Source organism: Liolophura sinensis, chromosome 13 (genome assembly GCF_032854445.1).
Source record: "Liolophura sinensis isolate JHLJ2023 chromosome 13, CUHK_Ljap_v2, whole genome shotgun sequence".
NCBI classification, from domain to species: Eukaryota; Metazoa; Mollusca; class Polyplacophora; order Chitonida; family Chitonidae; genus Liolophura; species Liolophura sinensis.
The window spans coordinates 4,456,226-4,483,751 of record NC_088307.1 but is presented as its reverse complement, the minus strand read 5'-3'; the positions used below and the strand labels follow the sequence as shown (position 1 = coordinate 4,483,751).

At 39.1% G+C, this 27,526-nt stretch overlaps 2 protein-coding genes across 4 annotated transcripts in view; one reads left to right on the top strand and one right to left on the bottom strand.

Moving 5' to 3' along the window:
* The window catches only part of LOC135480141 (superkiller complex protein 2-like), a 28,274-nt gene extending 12,782 nt beyond the window's left edge, over window positions 1–15,492 (bottom strand). The window contains exons 1-13 of one of the 3 annotated variants that reach the window (XM_064759904.1): window positions 15,226–15,492; window positions 10,823–10,984; window positions 10,073–10,179; window positions 8,684–8,801; window positions 8,447–8,561; window positions 7,027–7,095; window positions 6,048–6,259; window positions 4,402–4,464; window positions 2,890–3,036; window positions 2,224–2,369; window positions 1,828–1,980; window positions 1,076–1,160; window positions 19–125 (exon numbers count right to left, since the gene is read on the bottom strand). In XM_064759904.1, coding sequence (XP_064615974.1) covers window positions 19–125; window positions 1,076–1,160; window positions 1,828–1,980; window positions 2,224–2,369; window positions 2,890–3,036; window positions 4,402–4,464; window positions 6,048–6,259; window positions 7,027–7,095; window positions 8,447–8,561; window positions 8,684–8,801; window positions 10,073–10,179; window positions 10,823–10,939 — 1,439 coding nt within the window. In that variant the 5' untranslated portion in view covers window positions 10,940–10,984; window positions 15,226–15,492. The remainder of the gene's footprint in view (window positions 1–18; window positions 126–1,075; window positions 1,161–1,827; window positions 1,981–2,223; window positions 2,370–2,889; window positions 3,037–4,401; window positions 4,465–6,047; window positions 6,260–7,026; window positions 7,096–8,446; window positions 8,562–8,683; window positions 8,802–10,072; window positions 10,180–10,822; window positions 10,985–15,225) is intronic. The other 2 variants (XM_064759905.1, XM_064759906.1) reach the window with 2 other exon arrangements.
* A 9,582-nt stretch (window positions 15,493–25,074) lies between these two features.
* On the top strand, window positions 25,075–26,593 carry LOC135480773 (hemagglutinin/amebocyte aggregation factor-like). Its single transcript, XM_064760696.1, has 2 exons — window positions 25,075–25,575; window positions 26,330–26,593. The coding sequence occupies exons 1-2, from the start codon at window positions 25,247–25,249 to the stop codon at window positions 26,370–26,372; spliced, it is 372 nt and encodes a 123-aa protein (XP_064616766.1). The 5' UTR covers window positions 25,075–25,246; the 3' UTR covers window positions 26,373–26,593.
* The last annotated feature ends 933 nt before the right edge of the window (window positions 26,594–27,526 follow it).

Below are 27,526 nucleotides of genomic sequence, written 5' to 3'. Positions count from 1 at the left end.
ATTAGCAACAATCCATACCCAATCCAATCAGCAAACTCTATGGTGTTCGGGACGGTAGCGCTAAGCAAGATGATATTGACGTGCTCTGGCAACATGATCAGTACTTCCTCCCAAACCACACCTCTCTGCCAACAACAATTAGCAGAAATAAACAATGATAAACAGCAGGGAGTTAAAGGGGTGTGGGACCCGGGTTCAATAAGTGCCGAGTACATGTACCAAAGAGCTGGGGTCAATTCCACACAGCATTTCTGACAAAAGTCAAAATTTAAAACCTTTTCACAATGCTTAGTTTTGGGTACTTTATAATTAAGTTGTAATGTATATACAATTTTCTTCAGATAATATTGATGAGGTGAACAAAAGTTTCTAAATTTCTAAAACCAAAAGATAAGCTTTAAGATCATATTTCAAATTTTAACTTAAGTCAGAAATGGCTTTGAAAAATGGGTCCATGGTCCCAGAAACATGTCGCAGCCTCAGACTTTAAGTCAGGATTTGTATTGACTTCAAAACAGTTTACTTTGCTATAACTGTGACTTACCTGAGGAATTTTTGATTTTAATTATTTAAGAGTTCTCTTTACAAGTTTATGACAAAACTGAAATTGGTGAAATTGAAGTCTGGCTTAAGTCTAAGACAGTTTCGTGACCCTGGGGCCTGAGGAATACATTCTTATGCCTTCCGCTAGAGAAGATTACATATTATTGAGATGCGTCATTACGACAATGGAGTGACACCCATGTGCAAAATTTTATCACTGCTTTACGGCATTTGACATGTAAGGATACTTGTCTGTGTTTTAATGTGGTAGTATTCGCTTTTGGATAAAACCACTGGTTGAATATCATTATTTTTGCAACATCTGATGACTAATCCTACCCAAGGACATGGGTCAGAAGGACATGGGTCAGAAGTCCATGAATCTAATTATGTTTAATCAGTGTTCTATATTTCCCGTATGCCAATGTTAACATTGGCAGATTAACCCTTTCATACCATAAAGTGACAGTATCATGTATCATTATGTTTTTATAAAGCTGTGTATTTTGGATCCAAAAATCCTGTATCTCACCTCGGTGTCGTTTATATAATGGACTTCATCAAACACCACCCACTCCAGATCACGGATCACATCCGAGCCATTGTACAACATTGATCTGAAATGCAGAATAGGTATGACGACCATACTAGAACATTTTTATGCAAGACAACCTTAAATTACACCCTTATTTCACCTATCGTTTAGCATTTTTCAAGTGGCACATTTTGCTTGATTATCAAGATCATTTCATCCATCTTAATGAAGTTTTTGGTAAAGTTTGATTAATTTCTGATCAAAACACTTACATGTTGGCATCAAAAGTATCATTTTAAGGTTTTTTTCTGTGCTTGTGAAAGTCTATTTTACATACCAAACACGTGGAGAAATACAGTATATAGAATACTGAGTGTAAAGTTAAGCAAAGGACAGGATTTTGAAACAGTATGTTTGGTTACTGCCTTATAAAGCCGTCATAATTAATACCTCATCACAAAAACACTTGAGAATGCTTTTCTTATTAAGGGTGATGTCTTAATCCATGTTACAATCTGGAACAAACGCACGAAATGCCTGAAGTTCTTGTTTTCGTTTGAGTGATATTTCGTGGTGTATGCTCCATTAAATCACCCAAGAAAGTCGCCATCACTGTGGTGGATGCAAAAGCACGAAAAAGGTTCATCACCTGTATGAAATCCTCAATCAAAGAAAAAGATGTGGATATGAACTCGTAATAGCACTGATGAAAGACTACAGTGGGCTACAAATACACATCTGAATCTCACCTGAGGATTTCCGTGGTCATAATTAGACAGGAAGCCGTCTGGTTAAGTTGAACGTCTCCCGTCACTAACCCCACATTCTCATCACCAAACGCATTACGAAACTCTCTGAATTTCTGATTGGACAAGGCCTTTATCGGGGAAGTGTAGATAGTCCTGCAACGGGATATCATAGGTATTATACACTATTATTGAGAAAGTCAGAGGGAAAACAGTGAGGAATGAAAATGTTTAATTCAAGAAAGCTGAAAAAAAAAAATTATTTAAAAATCTTTGTTGACGAAGATCATCTTAACCTGATTTTTGCCTAGTATCTGGATTTGTATCAAATTAAATTTCAGACAGCAGTGCATATTTCACATCTTTTCAGAATTGCGAATGAACACATGATGTACTAACTTGGTGAGATGTCTGAGTGATAAGGCTATAGCGTATTCGGCCACCACTGTTTTCCCAGCTGATGTGTGGGCAGCCACAAACACACACTCATGCTGCTCCAGATGAAGAACAGCCTGCTTCTGAAATGTGTCCAGCTCAAACGGCCACTGTGAAGAACAAACCAACAGTTACAGCACAGTTCAGTACAGCACAGTTCAGTACAGCACAGCACAGCACAAGGTGCGCAACTGGCACACGAAAATTGCACCACAATCACACCACAAGTAGGCTAGAATCTAGTTACAGTGTTAACTGCATAATGCAATGGAAGATGCAGACAGATAAACACCCATTTAGAAATGAGGACCTTCTAAACACTGGGCAGCTGGACCTTCACGTCATTTTATTGATGTCAAATGCTCCCTATCCAGTTAAACATAATGGCGTAATATTAAAGACAGTATAATGTTACGATAGAAACTTATACATTTAACATTGTAGATACTGCAGTACGATCCATTTTTTACGTACTAATTGCTCACACTAGCGCCACCTTATGTTATTCTTTGTTTTCTTTCTATATAAAGGCTCTGGTGTGATGTACAACAGGCATGTAATTTCGTATTAACTTTACGCCAGACGACCTGAACATCCATGCATATAAGCACTGTAGTAATCTCCACTCACCACACGAGCCATCACTGGTACCCTCTTGTGGAAGTCATCCACAGGTCTGTTGATGTCCACCTTGACCGCCCACTCAACCTTTGGTGTGACGGGTGTAGCAGCTGGGGTGTCAGGGACGGGCATTTTCCCACTGGTACTGTCAGAGTCCTGAAAGATACAGTTACAAGTTATTCACCTGAGTTTGTACTTAAGCTAATAAGCTGACAAATTCACAACTATTAAATATAATTTAAAAAGAAACAAAAACATCAATGCCTATAATATTATGGAAAATTAAAAGATTCAATACTCAGTGAATAGAGAAATCCCCCTAGCTCCTGACACTACCAATAAGGGGTATAACTCTACCAATTAAGTCTGACACCATCCAATTTCCACAGGTTTACCTTACAACATGTACCCTACATAAGATTTTTGTTGGAAACAGTTGTATTTTTCACACTGTTTGATCATGGTGTAACAGGAAGACATTGAAACAGACATAACATAGCAGGCTAATTAGATTTCAAAGCATTGCATCATATGGCCTCCCAATATCTTCCAAAAAAAAAAAAAAGATGTCAACAACTTAAAAAAGAGTTGCAAAAGCATTACATTCGTTACTAAGATTTAACTAATTAATCACTGCATGTAAACTGTGTACTTTATTGGACCTCATTAGCACTTCCGTTTCTCTGGAGGACGAATGTAATTCTGGGTATTTACAGTGTGAAGTCTTTTTTCGCTGCCAGCCTGCCATTTTTTGTGTGCAGGTGCATGCCGGGTATCAAAATGATGAAAATTGTCTAAGGTTTAGGCAGGTATGAGCTTTAATGATGACAGTTTGAAATTCTGGACACAAGGAGAAAGGCAGTGATGAGGCTGTGAGTGACGTCCTTTTCGTGTTGGCATGGAAGAGTCCAGATTTTGACAGTCATGCAATGTGAAGATTTTTATTACTGCTTTTTAACAGACTGGGCCAGATATGCACCAAAGCTTATTGGCCATGGAATGTTTGGGACTGAGCTACAGTGCTAAACGTTAACATTGTCTCTTATCAAAAATTAATGGGGGACTGAGGCCACCATAAGTGAACTGCACTAATCTGGAAAACTGAAAATATTTTCAACCCTTCATGGTTAGTCTTATACATATACACATCTTTTACATATAAATTTATGTATAGAGAAATAGTGAATTGTTTTCAAAAAGCAAGCTGCCAGAGCATTATGCAAAAGCATAAATACTGTGAAAAACTGAGAAGTCGCATATTTGACGTGTCAACATTTTGACAAAATTTCATTTGTCATCTTCAGGATACGTAAAAAGTCACACAAGTAACTGGTTCAATTTAATAGACAAACAAACGATAAAAGGCTCAGCAGATTTAGACTGCTGAAGGATTTAGAGCATGTAGTCAATGAAAAGGGCGATAGAAGGCCTTGGTGTGTTGCTGAGTGTTTTCCAAAAGTTACAGGCTTTGCCGGTCAAGTATGGTGTTAGATCACACACAGAACAAACAGCACACCTCACCTCAACTAGCTTCTCCAGACTCTCACTTCTCTGTACCTGGGGTTTGTCATCAGCAGCAACAGCCTGTGCAAACAGTAAACATAGCTGTTCATTTCACTCTACAACAAGGTTACATTACAAAATGCACCAAAAATTTTTAAAGATTCGGGAAGTTTTTACTTTTACTTTGCTCACAAATGCTTTAAATTTAAATATTAGTTTCTTTAAAAGAAAGGGCACAAAAACAATTAGTTTTCCTAAAATGTTTTTCACATTATTTCAACATCTGAAACTTATTAGAATGGTTCTAAGGTAGTTCATCAGATGTCATTATCAAAATGTTCTGTGAGCAAACCAGGGAAAGTCTTATACAGAGAGTGATCTCACATCAGTTACATGTCTGATAATGCTGCTTTACATGATCTCAATCAATGCATTCTATCAGTCAATGGCGAAGTAAAACTTCTATACTTCAGAAACGAATAGGGTTTTATTTGTACATAACACCCACCCTCTGTGCAACTTTTTGCTCTATGCTGAGTCGCAGGTCTACTTAGTTTGAAACGAGATTTAAATGATAATAAAGATACTGATTCTCTATGCTGAAAACTGTGCATTCATGTCTTCTTGCATGAATTCAAAGACTGCACTCCTGCTGTTAAAATGTCCTTATTTAGGTATACTGCTCCTCAAAATGTTCACTCTGTAGTTCCTACTCTCCTTCTATAACAACAGCTTCATGAATCGCAGCTTTGGCTCCTGTCCTAACTCAGTGTTTGCTGTCAATGACGTATCAGCTTTTAACGCTCTACTTACAAAAGCATGCACTCATGCAAATCACAAATCAAGTCCAGTGAAACCTTATTTTACACATTGTACACCAATCTGATGTGTATACACTTTCTCCCTTTCAGGTGTGCTTATTCTGTAACAGATGGGTACATTTTGTACATATTAGGACATGCACCACATTTTCAGTGTTTTGCACTGAAACAGCTGTAACCATGTATATGGACTCATCTATGTCTGGAGTAAGTGAGTGAGTGAGTGAGTGAGTGAGTGCGTGCGTAGGGTTTAATAACATACTAAACGATTTTTCAGTCATATGAAAGTGTCCTCAGAGTGCATGTACGCGTAATGTGCGTGTTGTTGACAAATTTCGACTGGTCTTTTATCTAGTGCTGCTTCGCTGAAAACACTTACCCAAGGCAAGTAAGCTTCCCCACCCGTGCCACTACACCGGCACATACATGTCAACCAGTCGTTGCACTATCCAATTAATGCTAAACACCAAGCGAGGAAGCTACAACCTCCTCTTTTAAGGTCTTTGTTGTGACCCGATGCAGGACTGACCCTGGCTTTACTGTTCCCGAAGTGGACACTCTACCAACTGAGCCATCGGGGCCTATATATATATATATATATATATATATATATATATATATATATATATATATATATATATTTATATATATATATATATGTCCAGAATAAAGCATCCTATTTTCTTCATTTCACAACACAGTCATATATATGCATCTATAGCGCTGCCTCACTGGAAGGCCATGCGAATGAAATGCACACATTTGGTTCAAAAGTTGATTGAAAAGATGATTGCAGGTTTGACTTCCACTTTACCCCTTATCTGTTTGTCACTTTACACATACCGGAGTGCCTGATATATCATTTTGACTCGTGTCATCTTCCGCAAAATCAAACTCCTCACTCTGAGCCAGTATGTCAGATAGCTTTATAATACCAGGTGCACTTGTCCTCATCTGATTATCTCCTTTCTTGGATAACTCTCCTGTGTTTTCACCCTCGACTCCTTCTGTGAAGTCCATTCCAGCTTCAAATCCAGGTGGTGTGGTCAAAAGTTCTAAAATCAATTTCAATTAAAATCATATTCAAAACAGCAAGTGTCCTAATTTATTTATAATTATTCCTAAAATGTGATAATGATGTGGTTTAATACACTGCATCAAATGACATTTAATACTCAATTGTTTATATGATTGTTATTGAAGGCCCCTCGACAAAACTCCAGACAAATGGCCACACAAGAATTGAATGATATCTGTTGATACAACAACATCATATGTTGAAACGAAAGATTTCAAAGCCATTTCTATTTATTTGATTTATTTGATTTATTTATTCATTTGATTGGTGTTTTACGCAATACTCAAGAATATTTCACTTATGCGATGGCGGTCATCATTATGATTTGAGGAAAATGGGCAGGGCCCAGGGGAAACCCACCACCGTCCGCAGGTTGCTGACAGACCTTCCCACGTACTCTATTTATTTGAGATGCTTCACCTGAATATTCATAGTGATATTACAAAAAAAAAATCAGGTTTTACTATCCAGTAAATCTGCGCTGTACTACCATCACTTAGAAACAGTAATCATACATGTACATTTTCCAAATGTATATAAAAACGTTTTAAACGTCAAGGAAAACAGAGTACCAGGATTAAACCACCAGTTTTAGGCAACTAACTGACATACTCTCCCACAGATTTTCACCTGCACAGCTAAGGCACTGTGTATTTCACATTAATGCGAAGGCAGTGATCTACAGTTATACAAACCGATACTTAGAAGTTGTATTTTGTTCATACAGTGTTTAGTGCTGTTTACCAGAAAATAGGTCTTTGGTATCTTTGGCAATATTCTTCAGGTCACCCAATGTAGGCTCCTCAAGGCCACCTAGTGGTGAAGAGAAAAATTAGGATAAATCAGGCCATCATTAAAAATATGTTCATAGGAGGCAAACTGACCAAGCCTACCAAAAAGCATCCCTAAAGTCTTACATAAAATTTGTTGTACTTTTCTCTAAAATCCCTACCTTTTTCATTCGTCACAAGGAGAAAGAAAAGAATTGCACACTGATTAATCCTATACTTTCTTTAAGAATCAGATGTGAGACCATGAAATTCAAGTTCAAAAGCAATGATTTTCCTGATATCGCCTCAGGAATTACATACCGACATATATGTTTGGATGAACACAATATGTATGTATCTGGATGAACACAACATGTATGTATTTGGATGAACACTTCTTGTACGTATTTGGATGAACACAATATGTATGTATCTGGATCAACACAACATGTATGTATTTGGATGAACACTTCTTGTACGTATTTGGATGAACACAACATGTATGTATTGGGATGAACAAAGCATGTATGTATTTGGATGAACAAAACTTGTATGTATTGGGATGAACAAAACATGTATGTATTGGGAGTAACACAACATGTATGTATTGGGATGAACACAACATGTGTGTATTTGGATGAACAAAACATGTTTGTATTTGGATGAACACAATATGTGTGTATTGGGATGAACACAACATGTATGTATTGGGATGAACACAACATGTGTGTATTGGGATGAACACAACGTGTGTATTTGGATGAACACAACATGTATGTATTTGGATGAACACAACATGTTTGTATTTGGATGAACACAACATGTATGTATTGGGATGAACACAACATGTATGTATTGGGATGAACAAAACACGTATGTATTGGGATGAACACAACATGTATGTATTGGGATGAACAAAACATGTATGTATTTGGATGAACACAACATGTATGTATTTGGATGAACACAACATGTATGTATTGTGATGAACGCAACATGTGTGTATCTGGATGAATGCAACATGTATATATTGGGATGAACACAACATGTATGTATTTGGATGAACACAACATGTATGTATTTGGATGAACACATACATGTATAGGGCATCGTTACATTTCATTAAACACCAAGCTCAAGAGTATTTCAACACATGGAATTTTTCGCCGCCTGCCGTACATGTATGTAGGTTATGTCACAATAGTGACAATTATTTCCTAGTCAACAGAATGCAACAAAGCTTAACATCAGCCTTTGAGGGTCGCAGAAATGTCGACAGAACCACTTTCATGCTCCTCACAGTGCTATTTTCAGAACCACTTCCACTCTCTTCACAGTGGGCAGAAGCATCCACATTACTGGTGACTGTCAAATGTCACCTGCATGTACTGTACCTGGCCAGAAGGGGTAACTACTCCCACTGCCCTTAATGTCCTGTGACTCGGGTCCCGGAGGCCTCCTCATGGACAGAGAGTTCTGGGCATTGATCTTAGTGTCCAAGATAAAGTCCTGGGAAAAAAAGAGGGGCATAATCAGGAAATCTGTGAAGGGCATCTCTGATGAATGATGTATAAAATGAAAATGTATTCCGCATAAACATATGTTGGAAAGTGACAAACTGCTTGACCTACCTCTTTAAAACTAAGGAGTTTCCCTGATGTTGGATCTCTCTCTACATGTATGGTGGTCTGGACAGGGCATGTGTCCAGAGAGAACAAATTCTCAGCGTCCATACGTCGTGGCCAAAATCTGACACGGGAACAAGGATTCATGGATTGACTAAGAGGATGGACAGACAGATCAAACAATAGGGGAGACAAATGATCTAAAGGGACCTAGTGATGATTAGAAGGGCAGACTGATGAATAGATGGGCAGATGGACGAACAGATGGGCAGATTGATAACCAGAGTGACAGACTGATGGGCAGATGGATAGACAGGCAAACTGGTGAACAGATGGACACTGATGGGCTGACCATGAGTTGGGGCATGTTGATAAGCCAAAAGTGCAGATGGGCAGACAGATGAACAAATGGGCTGACTGATGAACAGATAAGCAGAAGGATAAACAAATGGACGGATAGATGGGGAGATGGATGAAGAGATGAGCAGTATGGCAAACTGATAAACAGATCGATGAACGGATGGACAGATGAGCCGATGGATGAACAGAAGGGCAGACAGATGAAAACAAGGGTAGACTGATGAACAAATGGGCAGACAGATGAGCAGAGGGATGAACACACAGGCAGAAGGATGAACAGACGGGCAAAAGGATGAACAGACGGGCAGATGGACGGACTGATGGCTAGACTGATGGACGGACTGATGGGCTGATGTGTGAAGTGAACAGATGGGCAGACATATGACCTGATGAGCAGATGAGTAGCTCAATGGAGAAATGGGGTAGATACATATATAGATGAATGAACGCACAGCAGATAGAAGGTCAGATAGGGCAGCTAACTGAACAGATAAAGCAAGCATGAACACCGTTCATCAGGCAGATGAAGATATGAAGCACACACATGATTTCATGGACAGATCAGCAGCTAAATGAACAGATGAAGCAAGCATGAACACAGTTCTGGCAGATGAAGATATGAAGCACACACATGATTTCATGGACAGACTAGCATCTAAATGAACAGATGAAGCAAGCATGAACACCGTTCATCAGGCAGATGAAGATATGAAGCACACACATGATTTCATGGACAGACTAGCATCTTAATGAACAGATGAAGCAAGCATGAACACAGTTCTGGCAGATGAAGACATGAAGCACACAAATGACAATATAGTCATATCAGCATCTTAATGAACAGGTCAATATCTGAATCTACATCCTGTTCAGTACTCCTCTAAAGAAATCCTTCTCCTTCTAAAGAAATCCTTGGTTCTTTTTGTAAATTGACTTAAACGTCTGTACAACTTTTCAACAAAACAATGCTCTATAGCTAAGGTTTTAAGTCTGACTTCCCCAGCGCAGAATTTCCCAAAGCCAAGATACACTCACTGCTGAGCCCTGTCTGTATCATATATAGGCAGATCTTCTGGGTGTAACAAATTCCTCTCCACATCATCGTGTAAGCTTCCGAGAATTGGAGGCAAGCCGAACGGCAGCTTAAAACAACAATACAATGAAATACAACATGAGCACCCAAAATAAACACATCAAAATCAAGTAGCTGAGTACAGTGTGTGTGTTTATTTACACTATATTCAAAATTATCCACAACGTGTGTGAGACATGTTGGAATTGTATTGGTAAGAAGGGTATCATGCTTCCGGGACAAAAACATATATATACCCGTCAAGCATAGATTTAGCGAGGATCTGAAATCAGGCTGTCTCATTTCCAATTTTATCCAATTTTCCCTATCTCTCCTATGTTAATTTTGTCCCATCTCAACGCATCTCAAAGACACCGAGACACCTCCCTGGCTAAACCTATGCTGTCAACTGGCCTACGGGCTCGCCTTGGCATTCAAATTGCATAACTGATTAACTAGGTCACATCTTTAGGCAACAAGCATGCACAAAATTAACTGTGCAGGTTTTTCATTTTTGTAGCTGACATTCCATTCATCTGCTATCCACACTGTTTTTCTCAGGTTCACAAATCTGTGTACAAACCTTGGGGAAAATTGATATTTGTAAAATATTTACTCAATCAAAAGGAATTCAACCAAATCATGTTACAAAATGCAAACTTCAAAGACACCTTCCCTTCCACTAGTTTGCAAGCCTGAGTTTTCCCACTTACCGTGACTCTGGGTATCTGAGGACCTTTGCAATCTGAATTACAACTGCGAGGTGCTACTTGAACTCTTCCAAAGATTCCCACCTCCACCAAGTCAAAGTCTGACTCAACTTTTGCCATGACAGCTCTTTAGTGTGAGTCACAAGAAGATTCACACCTGCAAATCTGAAACAAATCATGTCGCTACGCGTAAAAGTACTGTAAATCTTCAACGTTTTCAGCAACTAAGCACTTTTTCCAGTGTAACTGATGCATACTATTATTATGAAAATGACACCAAAATTGATTTGCTTGAGTTATTAAAGATGCCAGCTTCATGAAACTGTGGAAATGATTTCTCTACACCCCATAGTTCTCTCAGAATGTTTCAGAATTGCAGAGGTTCTTTAAAAAGGCTGAAGAATTAGGGTAGTTCTTCTTTATCATAAATTATATAAAAAAAAAACCAAACAAATGTGTCTGTTTGTCATGAATTGAATTGGTCTGTGAATACCTGAATTTATACATACATGCATATTTGAGTACAGTCATACCAAAGACTTTAAAAATGGTACTTGCTGCTGCCTTGCCTGGCACTCAGCACTGATAGGTCAGAGCAATGAAACAGGACTGGTTGGTCCAGTGACAGCATAATGTGACTGAGTGGGGGTGTCATTTCTGGTGTCTTTGACATGATGCTTCAGTGAGCAGAAGCACTTTGGCAGCATGTACTAGCCCTGCCACAAGAAGATACAATATACATCAATGTACACACCTAATGAGTCCTTGTCATCATAGGTACACACATGCTAAGAAAACACTATATATCAGAAGAAACACCATTCAAAACTGTCCTGGAAAACATATGGATTTGCCTTTGGTTTAAACGCTCAGATTCAATGTTGGTCAGTTGTGACCCAGAGGGTATCAATGATGGCACGTCCATACCATTTGCCTGAAATAATTCGTTTCAGGGTCAATTCAGCAAATACATTCATGGGTCTATATACGTATATATACAGTTTGAATGATGAACCATGGCAGTCATATGTGTAGTATTATTAGCCAAAAACCTTATGTGACATACTGGTTTCATTGCGGTCAGAAAAGGCCACCAAAGAATCTAGTGATTCAAATGCATTTATTAGGTTGAACAAATTCCATAAAAAAATAAATCCAATTGCTTTCCTGGAGATTTTTAATGGTCTTTCATCCGGTCTTCACGGGACCATCAGTTTGATTTTTTTCTGCTTTCTGATTATGTGAAACAAGTAATTTTTTTTATCTGGCCTTCAGGATGTGTATTTCCAATGTAAAGAGTAAATGAGTACTTGGGGTTTAACATCGTACTTAACAATTTTTCAGTCAATTGACGATGAAGGAATCCTTAGGGTGTATGTAATGTGCCTCCTTGTTGCAGGACAAATTTCCACCGCTCTTTAACCTAGTGCTGCTCCACTGAGACGGCTTACCGAAGGCAAGTAAGCCGTCCCACCCGGGGAATTATACTGATACGGGTCAACCAGTCGTTGCACTATCCCCTTCATGCTGAACGCCAAGCTGGACGTTACAACTTCCTCTTTTAAAGTCTTAGGTGTGACTCGACCCAGGATTGACCCTGGATCTACCGCTCCTGAAGCGGGCCGATGTAAAGAGAGTCATTACACATATCTACTAATCAATACATGTATCACAAATGCCATGGACCCACGTGTTACAAGCAAAAAATTCGGAAAACGTCTGTTTTTTCTGCAATTTTGCCATTTCATATATAGGTCTACCAGTAAGTGCAGAGTTTTAAACTGCATTGGCATGATTGGAAAACAGCAGCTCAATGTGACAAAAAGTAAAATCTTTTCAAAACCCGGCAGAGTGTCTTTCCCTGTCTAGCCAAGCTGGTGGGGCTCATTGAGGTAGCAACAGGCAAGCATTTTAAAATTATCATCCAATTTCCATTTTGGGTGGGTTTTTTGTGGGTTTTCTCTGGGCTTTGCTCAGTTTCCTCCCACCATAATGCTGGCCACAGTAGTATAAGTGAAATATTCTTGAGTACGGCATAAAACACCAATCAAATAAATAAATCAATAATTTAAGGTGAATTATACAGGTCCAGCACATCTGAAATAGTAAGCCTTCCTAAATGTTTTCAATCTTTATCTTTTATCAAAAGAATGTGAAATTAATTCTCACTTCAGCGTAACAACAGGTGACAGATTTATTTCATCTCCGAAAGAGAAACAAAGTCATCCCGTGTAAGATTTAACAGTTCAAGAACAGTTACCTCCCTTGTCAACAAATTCTACCTGATGTGTCTTTCAAACAAGAATTTAAATATTTTACAAATGTTATCATTATAATAAACTGTATGCTACTGACCCAAATCAGTTGCTCATTTAGAATAATGATATAATTTGCATGATCTTGCAAAAATAACAGCTGATTGTCATACATGGTCAGAAGAGGACGGTACAGGGTTGGGATTAAGCAGCGAACGCTCATTTGGGTTACCAATGGGTCGCCGTCTGTCTAATTATGAGGAACAGTGGCCCTTCCGCCACAAGCTATGACTGAGATTCAAATATTTTAAGTTCACAGGAACGAGTCCATTAAAATCTGAACCACAAGACGTGTTCAAGTCTATTTACTCTGGCACTTAAATACTGTCAGCATTTTGTATGACGAGCGGCCTGCGCTCTATGTAGCATTTCGGGTATTAAATGTGCCGCCACACTAAAGACTTCCACGTAACCATGCACACTGAAAGTCAGGTAAAATGGTCAGTTAATCTCCCGTGAAAATGTCAAAAAGTAAGAGGATAACTTCTGAATCTGTCACACAAAAAACACTTCTTTTGAGAGACTTTCACGGCGATTTTATATATGAAACGAGTCGGGGCAAACGACTGATTAGACTCCAATACAAAGTATACTCGAAACATATTTCCAAGATTCGAGTCATCAGTGAGGAATCACTGCTGTCCACCATAAACTATGTGGACGGCGTGACTTACATCCACAAATCCAATGTGACAAGTCTGGATCTTTGCATGACTGGGCAAAGCAAAAATTCTGTTCAGATGCACAACAAGAAACATCGGCAACAACAACAACAACATCCACTGTTTGCAGGATGAGTGACGCTTTGTCAGTAACTAAAAAATAACATATATTGAATGAACAGATGGTAACCCATTTTTATAATGGGTTACCACATTTGTATTTTATAATGGGTTACCACACATGAAAAAGTGGCAACTCGCAAACAGGTTACCATCACCGGAGCTCAATTCCAACCCTGATGGTGCCGTTGTGAGTCCGGGAGCTAAAAAGCATAAATGGTGATGCTTGTTTTCAGGTCAGAAATAAGAGGACCTGAAAAGTCAGAGAAGAGTTACTTCCCTTTGCCTGCCTGTTGCTAATTGAGGCCTGACAGAGCTGTGCACCAGTACCTCTATTCCCCTACTCCTCACAGACAGTGTATGACTTAAGACAACAGTTCCTGCAAAGGTATACTGGTATACATTTTCTGGAAACGCATCTAAAATTATTGAGGACAGAAGGCGCAGTATATATTTATCATAAAAACTGCACTACTTACAAAATATACTGTTTAGTGATTCTGAAGCATTATGTTGTTTCCAAATTCTCAGCACCCATAAAAATATGGCACACATGGAAACATCCAACAATGAATGTGACCAGCATCATATTATAAAATCAGAAGTAAAGCTTTCAACTAGTTAAACTAAAAAAAATGAGCAAAACAGCTGAGTTTGACTGCCTTTAGCACAACAAATTAGTAGCTTAAAACCTGTGCTGTAACATTTGGAGGCGTGCAGATGTATGAGAATTTCAAACAGAATTTCAACATTAAATTTTAGGTGGACTGGCAATACATTTAATAAACCAAAAGTAGGTGATGATGCCTGCCAAAGGCGAAGCATTCAAGTACCTTGGCTGTTCTGGCTGTGAATGTAAATAAAAGACAGCGAAGTTAATTAGCTTTATTGGTGATGGTGGTGAATCAAAAATAGTATTCAAGACTCAATTCTGTTTACATACTTATTTATCCACTTGATTAGTTGTTTTATGCCAAACTCAAAGAATATTTCATTTATTCGACGGCGATCAGCAGTATGGTGGGAGGAAACCGGCTGAGCCCTGGAGAATCAACCAAAGAATGTCACAGAAATGAGTTAAGGAGGTTTTGTTGTCATGAGTGGGAAGAAGGTGGGGGTTTGAAATCCGCGCCATGTTTTCTGAGTCACTGGGATGGGTTCCGTCTTTTCGATGAACGTGATGAAATGTCAAAATTTTAAAATAACATTCCATCGCGATGGAATAAAATTCTGTGTAAATGAGGTGTGGGTTTCCATTTGTTGGTTGTCACGTAATGAGGAAATCAGCCCATGTCATGACAATACTTACCTGCTGTGAGTAACAGTCCGTATTATTGTAACACTACTACTGAGAACCGGTTTAAATTCATGCTGTTGTTGCTATGCCGTCGTCTGCTTCAGTGACTTTAGAAGTGAAATAGAAAAAAAACACCAATTGTAACCAAAGAAAACTGGAGTTCTTTGACCCCACCTCACGGTCGCTATCCAATTGGTTTTGTTCAGGCTGATTTTCATCTCACTGCGAACATTTTCTGTACCGCTACTTTCACTTTAACTTTCGACCGCCACGTTTGTATTTTCGTCATGTCCGGTCAGAAGACACGAAAGACATTTCCGAACACGGACTTCGACCCCAGTTGAACTTAAAATACTTCCGAACACGGACTTCCACAGCATGCCCGAACGAACTGATTCAGCACCTATAAACTTCGTTTAGTAAACTTACTGAATGTGCTCGCTTGTTTGTTATTAGCTTTGGTTATAACAATATTATATTTGATTATTGCGTGAATGATTTTATATGGTTGCCGGCAAATACTTAAGACAGTCAGGTGTTTTAAAAAATACTGTACCGGTACATCTGGAACTAATATGTTAGTAAAATAACTAATACATTAAACGTGCCTCTCTTTTTTTTTTTCATCAAACCCGGTAGGCCCTTATGTTCCTTTCCAATCTTTCAGCTGAAATTTGTTTTAGAATAGGGCTAACTTACCCAGAATTTACATTGTCAAGCAATATTTTGACCTTGTTACGAAAGAAATAACTATTTTAAAGTGATCTGAAATTTTGACTTAAGCCTAAGATCGTTTCGTGACCTCGGGGCCTGCTTTTTAAATGGAGCTCGTTCTGAGTTGGTTTGGGGGCCATCCTTGGCCGAACAACATTTTTGGCAAACCTAACCTGAGAGCAATCTCGTACTATTAGGTAAAATGCAATTTGGCTCACCATGACAACGCTTATACTGACGGCATACGCCGCATTAACTGGTACCTGCATTCTATATCCACGTCTCAAATTTAATTTTCTTTTATAAATAATTAAGTAATTAGGGAAAATATGGTTTGGCTTCATTTTGAAACCTGGACAACAAGACTTGTATTCCTTTGTATTTCCCGGTATTAGGATAAAAATGACACATCTATGCCGAAAAAAGTGTGACCTTTAGTTTGGAACCTTTTAACAACTACTCCAGACCCTTTGTCATTTCCAAGTGAGATATCGTTCTTTTTCGATTTATTACTCTGAAGTCGGAGAAATATGCTTGGAAAAGAACGAGATATCATTGTAACATATTTCAAATGCAAAAATTGAATGACCTCATGAACATGTCATTCGTTTCAGAACACTTAACAATAATAATGGCGTCACAGATAACTCCTAATCCTTCATACTGAGGGTTGACTACATTTCTTGATACTAAAGAATAAAGATCTTTTGAGCTCTCTAAGCGGTAAGTTATACAGAAATAGGTCTACCTACTTCCAGCATTGCGAGGAGTATCAGCGATTACGTCATTTAAATCAGCATTTGACGTCTTTGTTGTTGTTTTAACTTAAATGGAATAACAATGTCCATGGAGCCTTAATGTAAAAACGCTACACAGAAAATGCCAACCTTCGCTTTGTCGTTTATTTCCATTCTTGCTCAAGTGTACATTTTAAGACGAATATGGAAATTGTTTTTTTTTCCATGCGTGCAGTATATAGTACTTAGATATTAGTTCAGTTAGTACATGTACTTTGATTTCCAGAGGTTCTTCTTTCGCTTTTGCAGACTATGACGATGCTACCTCTGTGCTGCATATAACCTAATATTTCAGAAAGGCGATGTTTAATTGAAATCCATCGAGTCGTGTTTTGCGGTAATGTCCAGCATAGAACTTTCAAAGAGTGTTGTAAAAGTGTTGTTCAAAAACCTATAAAACAGCTCTACCTGCTCCAGGAAGACGAAAGGCAAATGAAAAAGGACGCCTTTAACGCCATCCAACAAGAAAGGACCTATAAATATCCGAAGATCAGCGAATTGGAATTCGTGGCTCTAAACAAATCCCAGAATGCCTCAGTAGAGTTTCCGGTGTATGTGCATGACCAGGACATGACACGCTACGTGCATGTTAAGACAAAACGGGCTAACAAAATAAAGACCTGAACCAAAGGTGAAACCCTCAGTCTGTTGAAAGAAACTGTTTGGGAAAAGTCGGAAATCAAAGCCATCTTATTCTAACCATTAACTGTTCCATTTACATATTTGACATTTGACATGGATTTTATATGAAACTGAACACTTTCAATTACTTTATATTTAACTTTATTTACATATCTTTAATACTTAATGATAGTAAAAGAATTAAGACTCTATTTCATTATACATTTATGACCTGTTTTTTACTTTCGTTTGTGCGTTGTCAACAAACACATAGGATCATGTTCAGACAATCATAACTGGTGCCTGGCCTGCCTCTTTGAGTTTTATTCTACATGATCTATTATTGGTCTATTGAACATCAATTGCCGACGACAGCCTAAGCCATAATCATTCTGGGCTTTTTAGTTAATCTAGGATGTTTTCAGATTTATTTAATTGTTTCATTCTTTTTTTAGAAATTCTGATTTTTGGAAACGTTTTGATAGGCCGTTAAATCGTATATAGCCACTTATCTCCAATCACACTGCTTTTAGCACAATTCGAGAAAATATATAAGGTTGTCTTAGACTTCCATGACAAAATTTAAAATTAGCGTTAAAGCTCAAATTAAAGGTCAGGAACAACACCATAAGTTGAGACTAAACTGTGCTTAAATCCAAGTCAGCTTCGTGCCAAGTCTCGAAAGCCGAATTCAGGCTTCAACCAGAAGCGGGTCCAATGCCGTAGACTTTAAAATCCGTAACTTTGGAACTACGCCCCTTGGTGACCAAAACAAGATGAACAGGCCAAGCAATGGCTGCTGCGGTACCAATTTGCAATGTGTATGTCAGCATTCAGTCCGGTCTGATTCTTGCACAAGGAGGCACCAGTGTTGTGGAAAGAAAATACTACTGAGGGCAACAAGAAATCAAGTGGGTAAATTCAGAATCCATTTCCGAAAAAACCGTTAAAATGGATTTTTGTTGTGCAACCTGCGAGAAAGCTGCATTCTCGGGATTTGACTCGGCACGAAACAAGGCTCAGCGGTATCAGGTTACATAACAAGCACCGAGACGAAGATTGTTCTTCTCCAAAAAAAAAAAAAAAAAGAAGAAAATTAGACAAAAAGGGCATATTTCGTCCGCATTTTGGATGCCGTTCTATTTCACTCCCTCCACAGAAGTCACGCATTTTAAACCAATCAACGGCAAGGTTAGGCCATAGAGGTTGACGTAGATACTTCACAGCTGTGTATGTATGACGTCTTGTCTCATTGATGCGTGAGGAATGTGAACGATTATTGTACGTGGTATGTGTATTATGACGTCATGCCGCTGAGCTCAGATTGGAACGTCTTGAAACATATATTTCTTTTTCCACGTCATGGCGCCTGGGTGTAAACTATCAAAAATGTGAAAACAGAAGCAATATTTGTAAACTGAGCAAATTAACACTTTTATCACTGAAAAAAATTCCGATAGTTCGCCTCTGTATAAGTGAACAACCTCAAAATCTTTTACCTGTAGACATAAACAATATGAAATGATATTACTCGTTGAGGTAAACGTATCGGCTGGTGTGCTGCGTGACACACTTGATGCTATTTGAAATGTCAGCTCTATTTAATACGTAGCCTATATTTGCACACGGCCCGCAACTAACTGCGGGGTAGAATATAGAATATTATTATTTATACATCAGTGAAATCCCAGTATTTCTTTCACTGATAAAAATGATATCTTCACTAGTTAGACATCACTTTTGTTATTACATTTTGCTCAACCCACTGTTGACCTTGCCGGAACTACTTTTGTACATGCCGTCTGCTACATTCATTGTCACTTCATGCAGTCACCGTGAAATCTTGTAGACCGCATCACAAGTTCGTGCTCTTCCGCGTAATATATAGTTCGCCAAACAAAAGAAGAGGTAGAAATTCTTCATGTGCTTAATTTACGTAAATACCTCTATTGCATTAGCATTAAGCACCTTTGCAGAATGTATAATTACTTAGAGACACCGTTTAAAACTGTAAAAAGGAGCGCGGACGTGAACGAAATTGCAACGCGTATGAATAAAATCAGATATACGACGAAGATGGCACATTGCTTATTTTTTTCACGGATGCAACTGATGAATTGATACGCATTTAAATACATGTAGAGAAAATGTCAGGATATAAATAATAAATAGAATATTGCACAGTGAAGGTTGATCGTCAATCTTAATGGGAGGCCTCCGTGTCCGAGGTGGCTAGCGCGCCAACGTTGCGCAATGATCCAGGAGTCTCTCACTCATGCGGTCCCTGTGAGTTCAAGTCCAGCTTATGCTGATTCCCTTTCTGGTCGTACCTAGGAAGGTTTTGCATCAGCCTGCGGATTGTCGTGTGTTTCCTCCGGGCTCTGCCCGGTTTCCTCCCACAATAATACTTGCCGTTGTCAGTATAAGCAAAATATTCTTGCGTATGGCGTAAAAAAGCAATCCTATAAATACATTAATCAATCAGTCTTAATGGTGTTTATTACAATTGTTCAACAGTAAGTAAGTTGTTTTTAATACAAGGGGTCTGTTATACAAATTACAGCTGCAGTTCTTAACTACAGTAGCGACATCATGTATGAGTTTCACATGTGTCGCCATGTTGCCTCTGTCGTAAATCAGGTGGCCTTATTGTACTACAAGCTAGGCAACATCCTTTGCGAGAAAAAATATAAGAGAAATGGCTTACAAAGATTTCTTAAAGCGCCCAATTCCATCCTAATACAATAGAGAAGGAACTTACACTGAAAGACAGCACCTGACTGATGTTTATGTCCACTGAAAGACTACCATTCAAATCATCTTAAACCGGCATTAAATATTTTTGAGATTTTTTCAACAGTAAAAGTTTAGTAAAACTTTGTCTTGACACAACTTCAGCACATCTCCATTTTCGGGAGAACGGTGACGTCACGTTTATTCTAGCTCTCTAACGTCTAAGGTATTTTCCGAATAACAGTCTAAGCCTATAGATGACAGATATTGGTTGTGAACTTCGGCGATGAAGGACAAAGTGATAAATATTGGACACACTGGAAGAATATTTCTTCCACGGCTGGAACTGTTGATAAAGTAGGAATACTATATCATTTACAAGGAACTCCAGCAATACTGTTTAAATAACCTAGCTGCTGATGGACGGCGGGGGTATTCCTAGCTCAGGTCGTGGCCTCTGGATGGTCTGTGCTCGTGATTTTGACCCCTATTAATTGTTTACAATAGGATTGTTGTACAACTAGATTAATGCTCAATTCTGAAACAAAGGAAATAAATCTAAGCGGCACTGAGGTTGGTCAAGGCATGCCACTATCGCTGGATTTTATGTTTCATATTTGTAGCGGAGTCTTCTAAGATGAAAGCAGTGCTGCTCTAGTTGTCGCGGACGTCAGAGAGAAAAGCCTTGGCTTGAACGCGGCCTTTCAATAATTTTACTGCATTTTATGAAAGAAAAGAGATGAACGCGGTTTGGGCCAAGAATGTACCGGTATCCTATTGTCTGACATCATTTGTGATACCGTCGTTGGCCCTTCGGTTACACGTTACTAAATCGTTGCGAACGATCTCAAAATGATGTCTTATGCAGTAGTTCTGTGATATCATACTTCACCTCATGGAGTGAATGGGGTAAAGGCTACGTCACAGCTTAGGCCACGCAATCTGACAGCGATGAGTTTGACTGGAGAATATTCTCAAGATTCCTGTCTCGACTCACGTCTGCCATTTTGTGCAGTGTGGTCATTTTGCTCTACATGTTATTGGGTGAAATGTCATTAAAATAATAAAGTATGATATTTTTTAGAAAGCTTGAGTATCCTGCTTTAGATTGAAATAGGTTTTAGCCAGGTGCTGTTTTATCGAGGCTCTGTTTTAGCCAGATGCAATATCAATTCCTCTTGCTGTTAATCAAACTTCCTGTACTTTTATAATTAAAACTGGCCTTCTTTTTCTGAAACCTTTAAACAGCCGGGTCCTAGGTGATTTTCAACTGTAACGTCCTTCTTTTTTGTTCTATTAACGTGACGTCAGAGAAATATGCTTGGAAAAAACGATATATCATTGTGACGTACAGCAAATAAACAAACGTCACTGATGTCAAGAACAGGCCCTCGTGACACCTTTGTTTCGTCATAACTACATCATAGACAGAATGACGTCATAAACACTACAGAATCCTCCATTCTTCATCCTGAAGACTGACATCTTTTGATTTGAGATTTTGAGAATTCACAGCAGTTCATCTATCCAAGCGGTTAGTTCAAAACGAAATACATGCTTCTGTAAAAGCAATAAGTATCATATATATGTGTTACCAAATATGCAATTGACATTTATTGATGCCTCAGGAATTTATGTGTTTGAAAACTGACTATAAACCTGTGGATATATAGGCCAACGATACACAGATAATTCGAACTTTCTCTTGAGATATGAACCTGGAATAATATCAGAAAGTAATTAAATGAAAATGTTCTGATAGTGTTTCTATTGTAAAAAATATATATATATTATAAGTATCTAACTTAAACTATGACGTGCCAATATGTCATGTGTATTTTTGTGTACTTTAAACACTGGTGTGTACTTTTCTTCCATTCTTTACTATGTGCATACACAGTGAAATGGTTTTCTGTACAATTCCATACAGACTCTTTGTGTGCACTTAAATGTTATATAGGTATAGTACGATGCTTAGATCTAAACAAAGATACTGGTTTTGATACAAACTTTAGTGATTCTCCTTCCGCTTTTTCAGATCATGACAGGTCTACAAGAAAACCTCTGTGCTTGTCATCAACCATTATTTCAGAGAAGGCGATGTTCAATTGAAATTAAATCCTGTATGGTGGGGACATTCATCACAGATCCTTCAAGGAATGTTCACTTTGGTGCAAAACCAGCAAAACAGCTCTACTTTCTCGAAAAAGAAGAAAGGCAAATGAAAAACGACGCGTTTAACGCCATCCAACGAGATATGACCTACAAATATCCGATCATCGACGAACTAGAGTTCGTGGCTCTGGACAAATCCCAGAATGCCTCAGCAGAGCTGTATGTGCCTGATCAGGACGTGTCCCACTATGTGCATGTTCAAACGAAGCAGGCTAAGAGATACCGACCTGGTGTAAAGGCGAAACTCTCCGTATGTTGGAAGAAACTGTTAGGGAAAAGTCTGAAACCAAAGGCATCTCGATAATGTGCGTGTAACTTGAACCATTGAATATCATATAGAACTGACATGAACTTTGTCTGAAACTTTGTAGGCACTTTTGTGGTTAACCAAGTATAACTATAACATTTGCCCATAAAACCATTTATTCGACTCGATTTATGTATTTGTAACACTGCCAAATATTTCAACGTATAAAAAAGACTTTATTTAACAAACTACATGTCTGTGATTATGACCTGTCATTTGTTATTCATATTCCACTTTCCACGACAAAAATAAGTAAATTTATTTATTTATTTATTTGATTGGCGTTTTACACCGTACTCAAGAATATTTCACTTATACGACGGCGGCCAGCATTATGGTGGGTGGAAACCGGGCAGAGCCCGGGGGAAACCCACGACCATCCGCAGGTTGCTAGCATACCTTCCCACTTACGGCCGGAGAGGAAGCCAGCATGAGCTGGACTTGAACTCACAGCGACCGCATTGGTGAGAGGCTTCTGGGTCATTACGCTGCGCTAGCGCGCTAACCGACTGAACCACCAAAAATAAGTAAAGGAAGCTCATAAAGATCAGCCTCTGGAAGATTTGAAGGTGCCTCAAATCGTTATGATAGCGGGAAACCCACAACAGTCCGCAGGTTATTGGCAGACCTTCCGACATATGATCGGAGAGGAAACCAAACATAAGTTCGATCTTGAAATATAGCAGCGACCACATTATAAGGTGAGAGGATTTAGAGTAATTATGCTGCACTAGCACGCCAAAACCACTCGGCCACGGAGGGTCATGGACTTCATATAAAACCCACAATAAACCGCACAATCTACCACAGCATTGGGAAACTGTTGTTAAGATTCGACAATGTCAAAGTGCTCTTATTGGCTGAACTAGCTCTTCAAAAACATCTGGGACCTCCGTGGCTCAGCTGGCTAGGGCACTAGCGCAGCGTGGTGACCCTGGAGCCTCTCACCAATGCGGTCGCATTGAGTTCAGGTCCAGCTCATGCTGGCTTCCTCTCTGGCTGAAAGTGGGAAGGTATGCTAGCATCCTGCTGAAGGTCGTGGGTTTCCCCCTGGCTCTGCAAGGTTTCCTCCCACCATAATGCTGGCCGCCATCGTAGGCTACAAGTGAAATATTCTTGAGTACGGCGTAAAACACCAATCACATAAATAAATAATTAAATCAACAACATTTTCTCTACAGGTCATCGGTATATTTAATGATGTCACGAGTTTAAACCCAACTCTAGCATTGCACTTCAGATATGTTCAGTGACGAGTTTGATCGATAATGCAAAAGGCCTTCACTTTAACCATGACCGTATACACTGCGATGGCTGAGTGATATAGAGTGTCCATCTGGTTAGCTTGAGACTGTAATGTAGGATCAGGGACCGGCTTCATGGAGCGCACTGGGTTAAGTCAGCCCTTAACTACTAAGACAGAAATTAAGGTGTGTTGTAGATATACGAAGTGCACGTAACTAAGGTAGCTTATTCAACCTACCTGGTTAAGCCTCGCCTGCATTTGAGGCCAAGTGCCAGAGGCTCTACTTGTTTCCGATCACGTGATCTTTTCTTTGCCAGGTAAACACTCTCCGTCCTATTCTAAATTTACAGTTTATTTCTCTCAAAATCCATTGCTAGTATCATACAGAATTATCTTATGCTGCAACAGGAACGTCGATCTGATCAGATTTTTTTTGTACGATTTAATCCGAAACCACTCCTGGAATATGACATAAAGGCCCGATCACGGTACGAAAAATAATTTTCTATACCCTTAACCACTTTCGCAGAAAGTTACTGTGTTTTTGGAGTTAGATCTGACATGGAAAGAAGGTTTCCACGAGGCTAAGTACGAGAGCTTAACTTTCGTATCCTCCACTTCCCAACTATGACAGGAAGCCCTGGCACCGAAAAAGAGCAGATATGACAAAACTTGACCAAGTTTATGGTTACAGAATGTGAATCTAAAGTGAAACGAGCTATTAGTTACGTGGTAAGTGCACTATTCTACATATGCAGACTATTGGCATTTAATTTTGCCCTGGTTTACCTCACAAATGTACATCCTAAGGTCCGTTTAACTCTAGCCTTCATTTAATACACCGGTCTCAGGTCCGGTTCAGTTGTGTCAGTCTTGAAACGTTAACATTGGCAATCTGAGTACCGGGTCCTGACCTGTCGTGTATCGTGATAGTACCTCAGGGCTTCTCTTATGTCATTAAATTATCCACGGTATATTTTTAATGTCATCTCGAACACGTACGCGGGTAGGTCTTCCATCTCCTGCGAAGTCATGGGCATGGGCTTCTCCACGAATGTTGGTTCATATGTAGGCTTATGTTATCATATCATCATACCCTTCTTCCCACTTGGCCATATATGGATAGATATCTGTAACTTATATAACAAAAAACAGCTGCAACCGCTTTAAAGATCCCACGGATTTTTTTTAGAAGAGACGCGAATGGTATATAGGAAACGACATGATGAAGCACACAGCAGTCAATATTCGACAGGCAGGCAGTCTTGTAGATGTATACACACCGAAAGTTGACAATGGTTTCCTTACAAATTCTCATCACCATCCTGATGTACACTGGCACAGTCCTGGCCTGGCAGAACAGCTATGACGGGCCGCTCAGCTTTGAATGTGGGGACAACGCATACATCGCTGAGGTAAGAAGTCACCACGACAATCACCATGAAGATCGACTATGGCAATATGGCTGCCGAGTTCTCGAGGCTGGAGGTGACAAGAAACTGTCAGTGGTACAATGACGTCAACGAAATGGACCAGTTACTGGCTTTCCGTTGCCCTACCAACCAGGTCATCGCCGGAGTTAAAAGTCGCCATGACAACCACCACGAGGACAGAGTATTCGGGTTCCGTTGCTGTGAACTGGTAGAGCGCAAGCTTAATTATTGTTCTCTTACAGGTTTCATCAACGAATACGACCTAGAGATGAATTATGCCACCCCGCACGATTACGTCATCAGTGGCTTTGACAGCGAACATAACGACCATCATGAGTAAGTGTAACATATAACAAAATAATGACGAGCAAAATCCCCAAAAGTTGCAATTGCGTGTCGTCTTACACGCACGCCCCTCGTTAAAGGAATAGCCAATGTTATACGATAGTGTGTCAAACACTTTCCAGACCGACTGACAGATAAAAAACGACCGACTTATAAAGGGCTTCTTAGTCCTTTAACTTGAGTTATCATTAAACCAGGAAAATCTTTCTCCGAGAAAAGAAAGCAAATCACAGCAAAATTAAACTTCAACATTTGCAATGAAGGAAACAAAATTTGGTCAGTATCCCATCCCATATTATAGTATTTTTAACTTCTCGAAATATTCACTATTCTAGAAATGAAGAAAACAAAATTAAAATATAGCTGCGAAAGCAAAAAAACAAAAAAAAAAAACAAAAACAAAACCGGTGTTGAAGTTGGTATATCCATCCTACGTGGCTTCACGTCCGCGCACACAATATCGCCAAACATTGTAAATCGTCTTTAAACATTTTTGAAAGCCTGTAAGTATTGTATTTATTGATACATTTTAAGGATTTTAGACATTGACAAAAAATACATGGCTTTTTGAAAGTTTTCCGCCAAGTAGCCTAAATTAGGGAAAATGAGACGTTTTCGTACGTTGATCGCACTCTGCGGCAAAGCCGGAAAGAACAGAAGCTCTAAATTTAACACATTTCTAAAAAGAACACATATCTTTAGCAAATGCTTACTTTGGTTATATGCCTGTGCTTTCCCGTTTCAGAGATCGCCGATGGAAAGTAGACATATGTGAGATTGAGCACTAAACCTAACGCAAACCCATTTTTACCTTGCCAACGTATGGACTCCAGCTAGACAGCAACTCACAGTTTAAACCTAAAAGTGTAAAACTAACGTGTCGTCTTATGGCTATTTTTGATTTTTGTAAACTATAAATTAATAGTATTTCTTGAAGTTGCAGGAAAGAATGCAAGGTCTTCTTTCACCGATTTTAAATGGAGTGGATATTTTATTCAAAATAGAATGACTGACAACAAAAACGATTTGCTCTGGATTATTTCTTTGATTGGAGTTTTGTGTCTTTTTACGCCGTAAGAATATTTCACTTATGCCATGCACGTTGGCCAGCATTATGGTGGGAGAAAAGGCACCACTATCGGCAGGTTGCTGACAGACCTTCTCACTTGAGACGGGAAAGGAAGCCTGCATGAGCTGGACTTGAACTCGCAGCGATTGCATGGGCTAGACAAAACGATGTGTTATCATTTAACACACAATAACATTAAAGATAGCGTGGAAGAAATTATTCGTTTTAAAATAATTCTGTAGTATGCAAAACTATGTATTTCAGACAAAAGACTATTTGCACAAAAACGGAAAATCAGGATAGGAACTCGCGATCTTCTTGTTTTAAGAAATGTTCTCCCCGCTGAGCATTAAACTACTTAAAACTCACCTAAATCGATCTTAGTTATTTGGGCAATATCATGGTGAAAGTAAGGTCGTCTAAATCAAAAGACAAAGTCTGTATTTTAATCATGAAATAAGTCGTACCCGGCCCCAAAATATCGTCGCACAAAGACTGAACGCGTTGGCGCAGCGCACTGACCCAGAAGCCTCTCACCAATGCGGTCGCCGTGAGCTCAAGACCAGCCTATGCTGTCTTCCTCCCCGGCCGTAAGTGGGAAGGTCTTGCAGCAACCTGCGGATGGTCGTGGGTTTCACCCGGGCTCTGCCCGGTTTCCTCCCACCATAATGCTGACCGCCGTCGTATAAGTAAAATACTCTTGAGTACGGCGTAAAACAATCAAAAAAAAAATCGTACGATGGAATCCATAGGTATAATGCTGAATTTGAACAACAAATGACAAACCAGATAACAGGCTATATGACATTTAAGCCTTTTTATATCGCGGCCTTTGAAGGCCTATACGTTAAATAATCTGAAATAATAAAAAAA

Excerpts from the sequence above, each read along its gene's own strand:
- LOC135480773 (XM_064760696.1), top strand. The coding sequence starts at position 25,247 with ATGAAGATCGACTATGGCAATATGGCTGCCGAGTTCTCGAGGCTGGAG. Across the intron at positions 25,576-26,329 it reads GAACATAACGACCATCATGA|AGATCGCCGATGGAAAGTAG; the intron begins GTAAGTGTAACA and ends TTCCCGTTTCAG.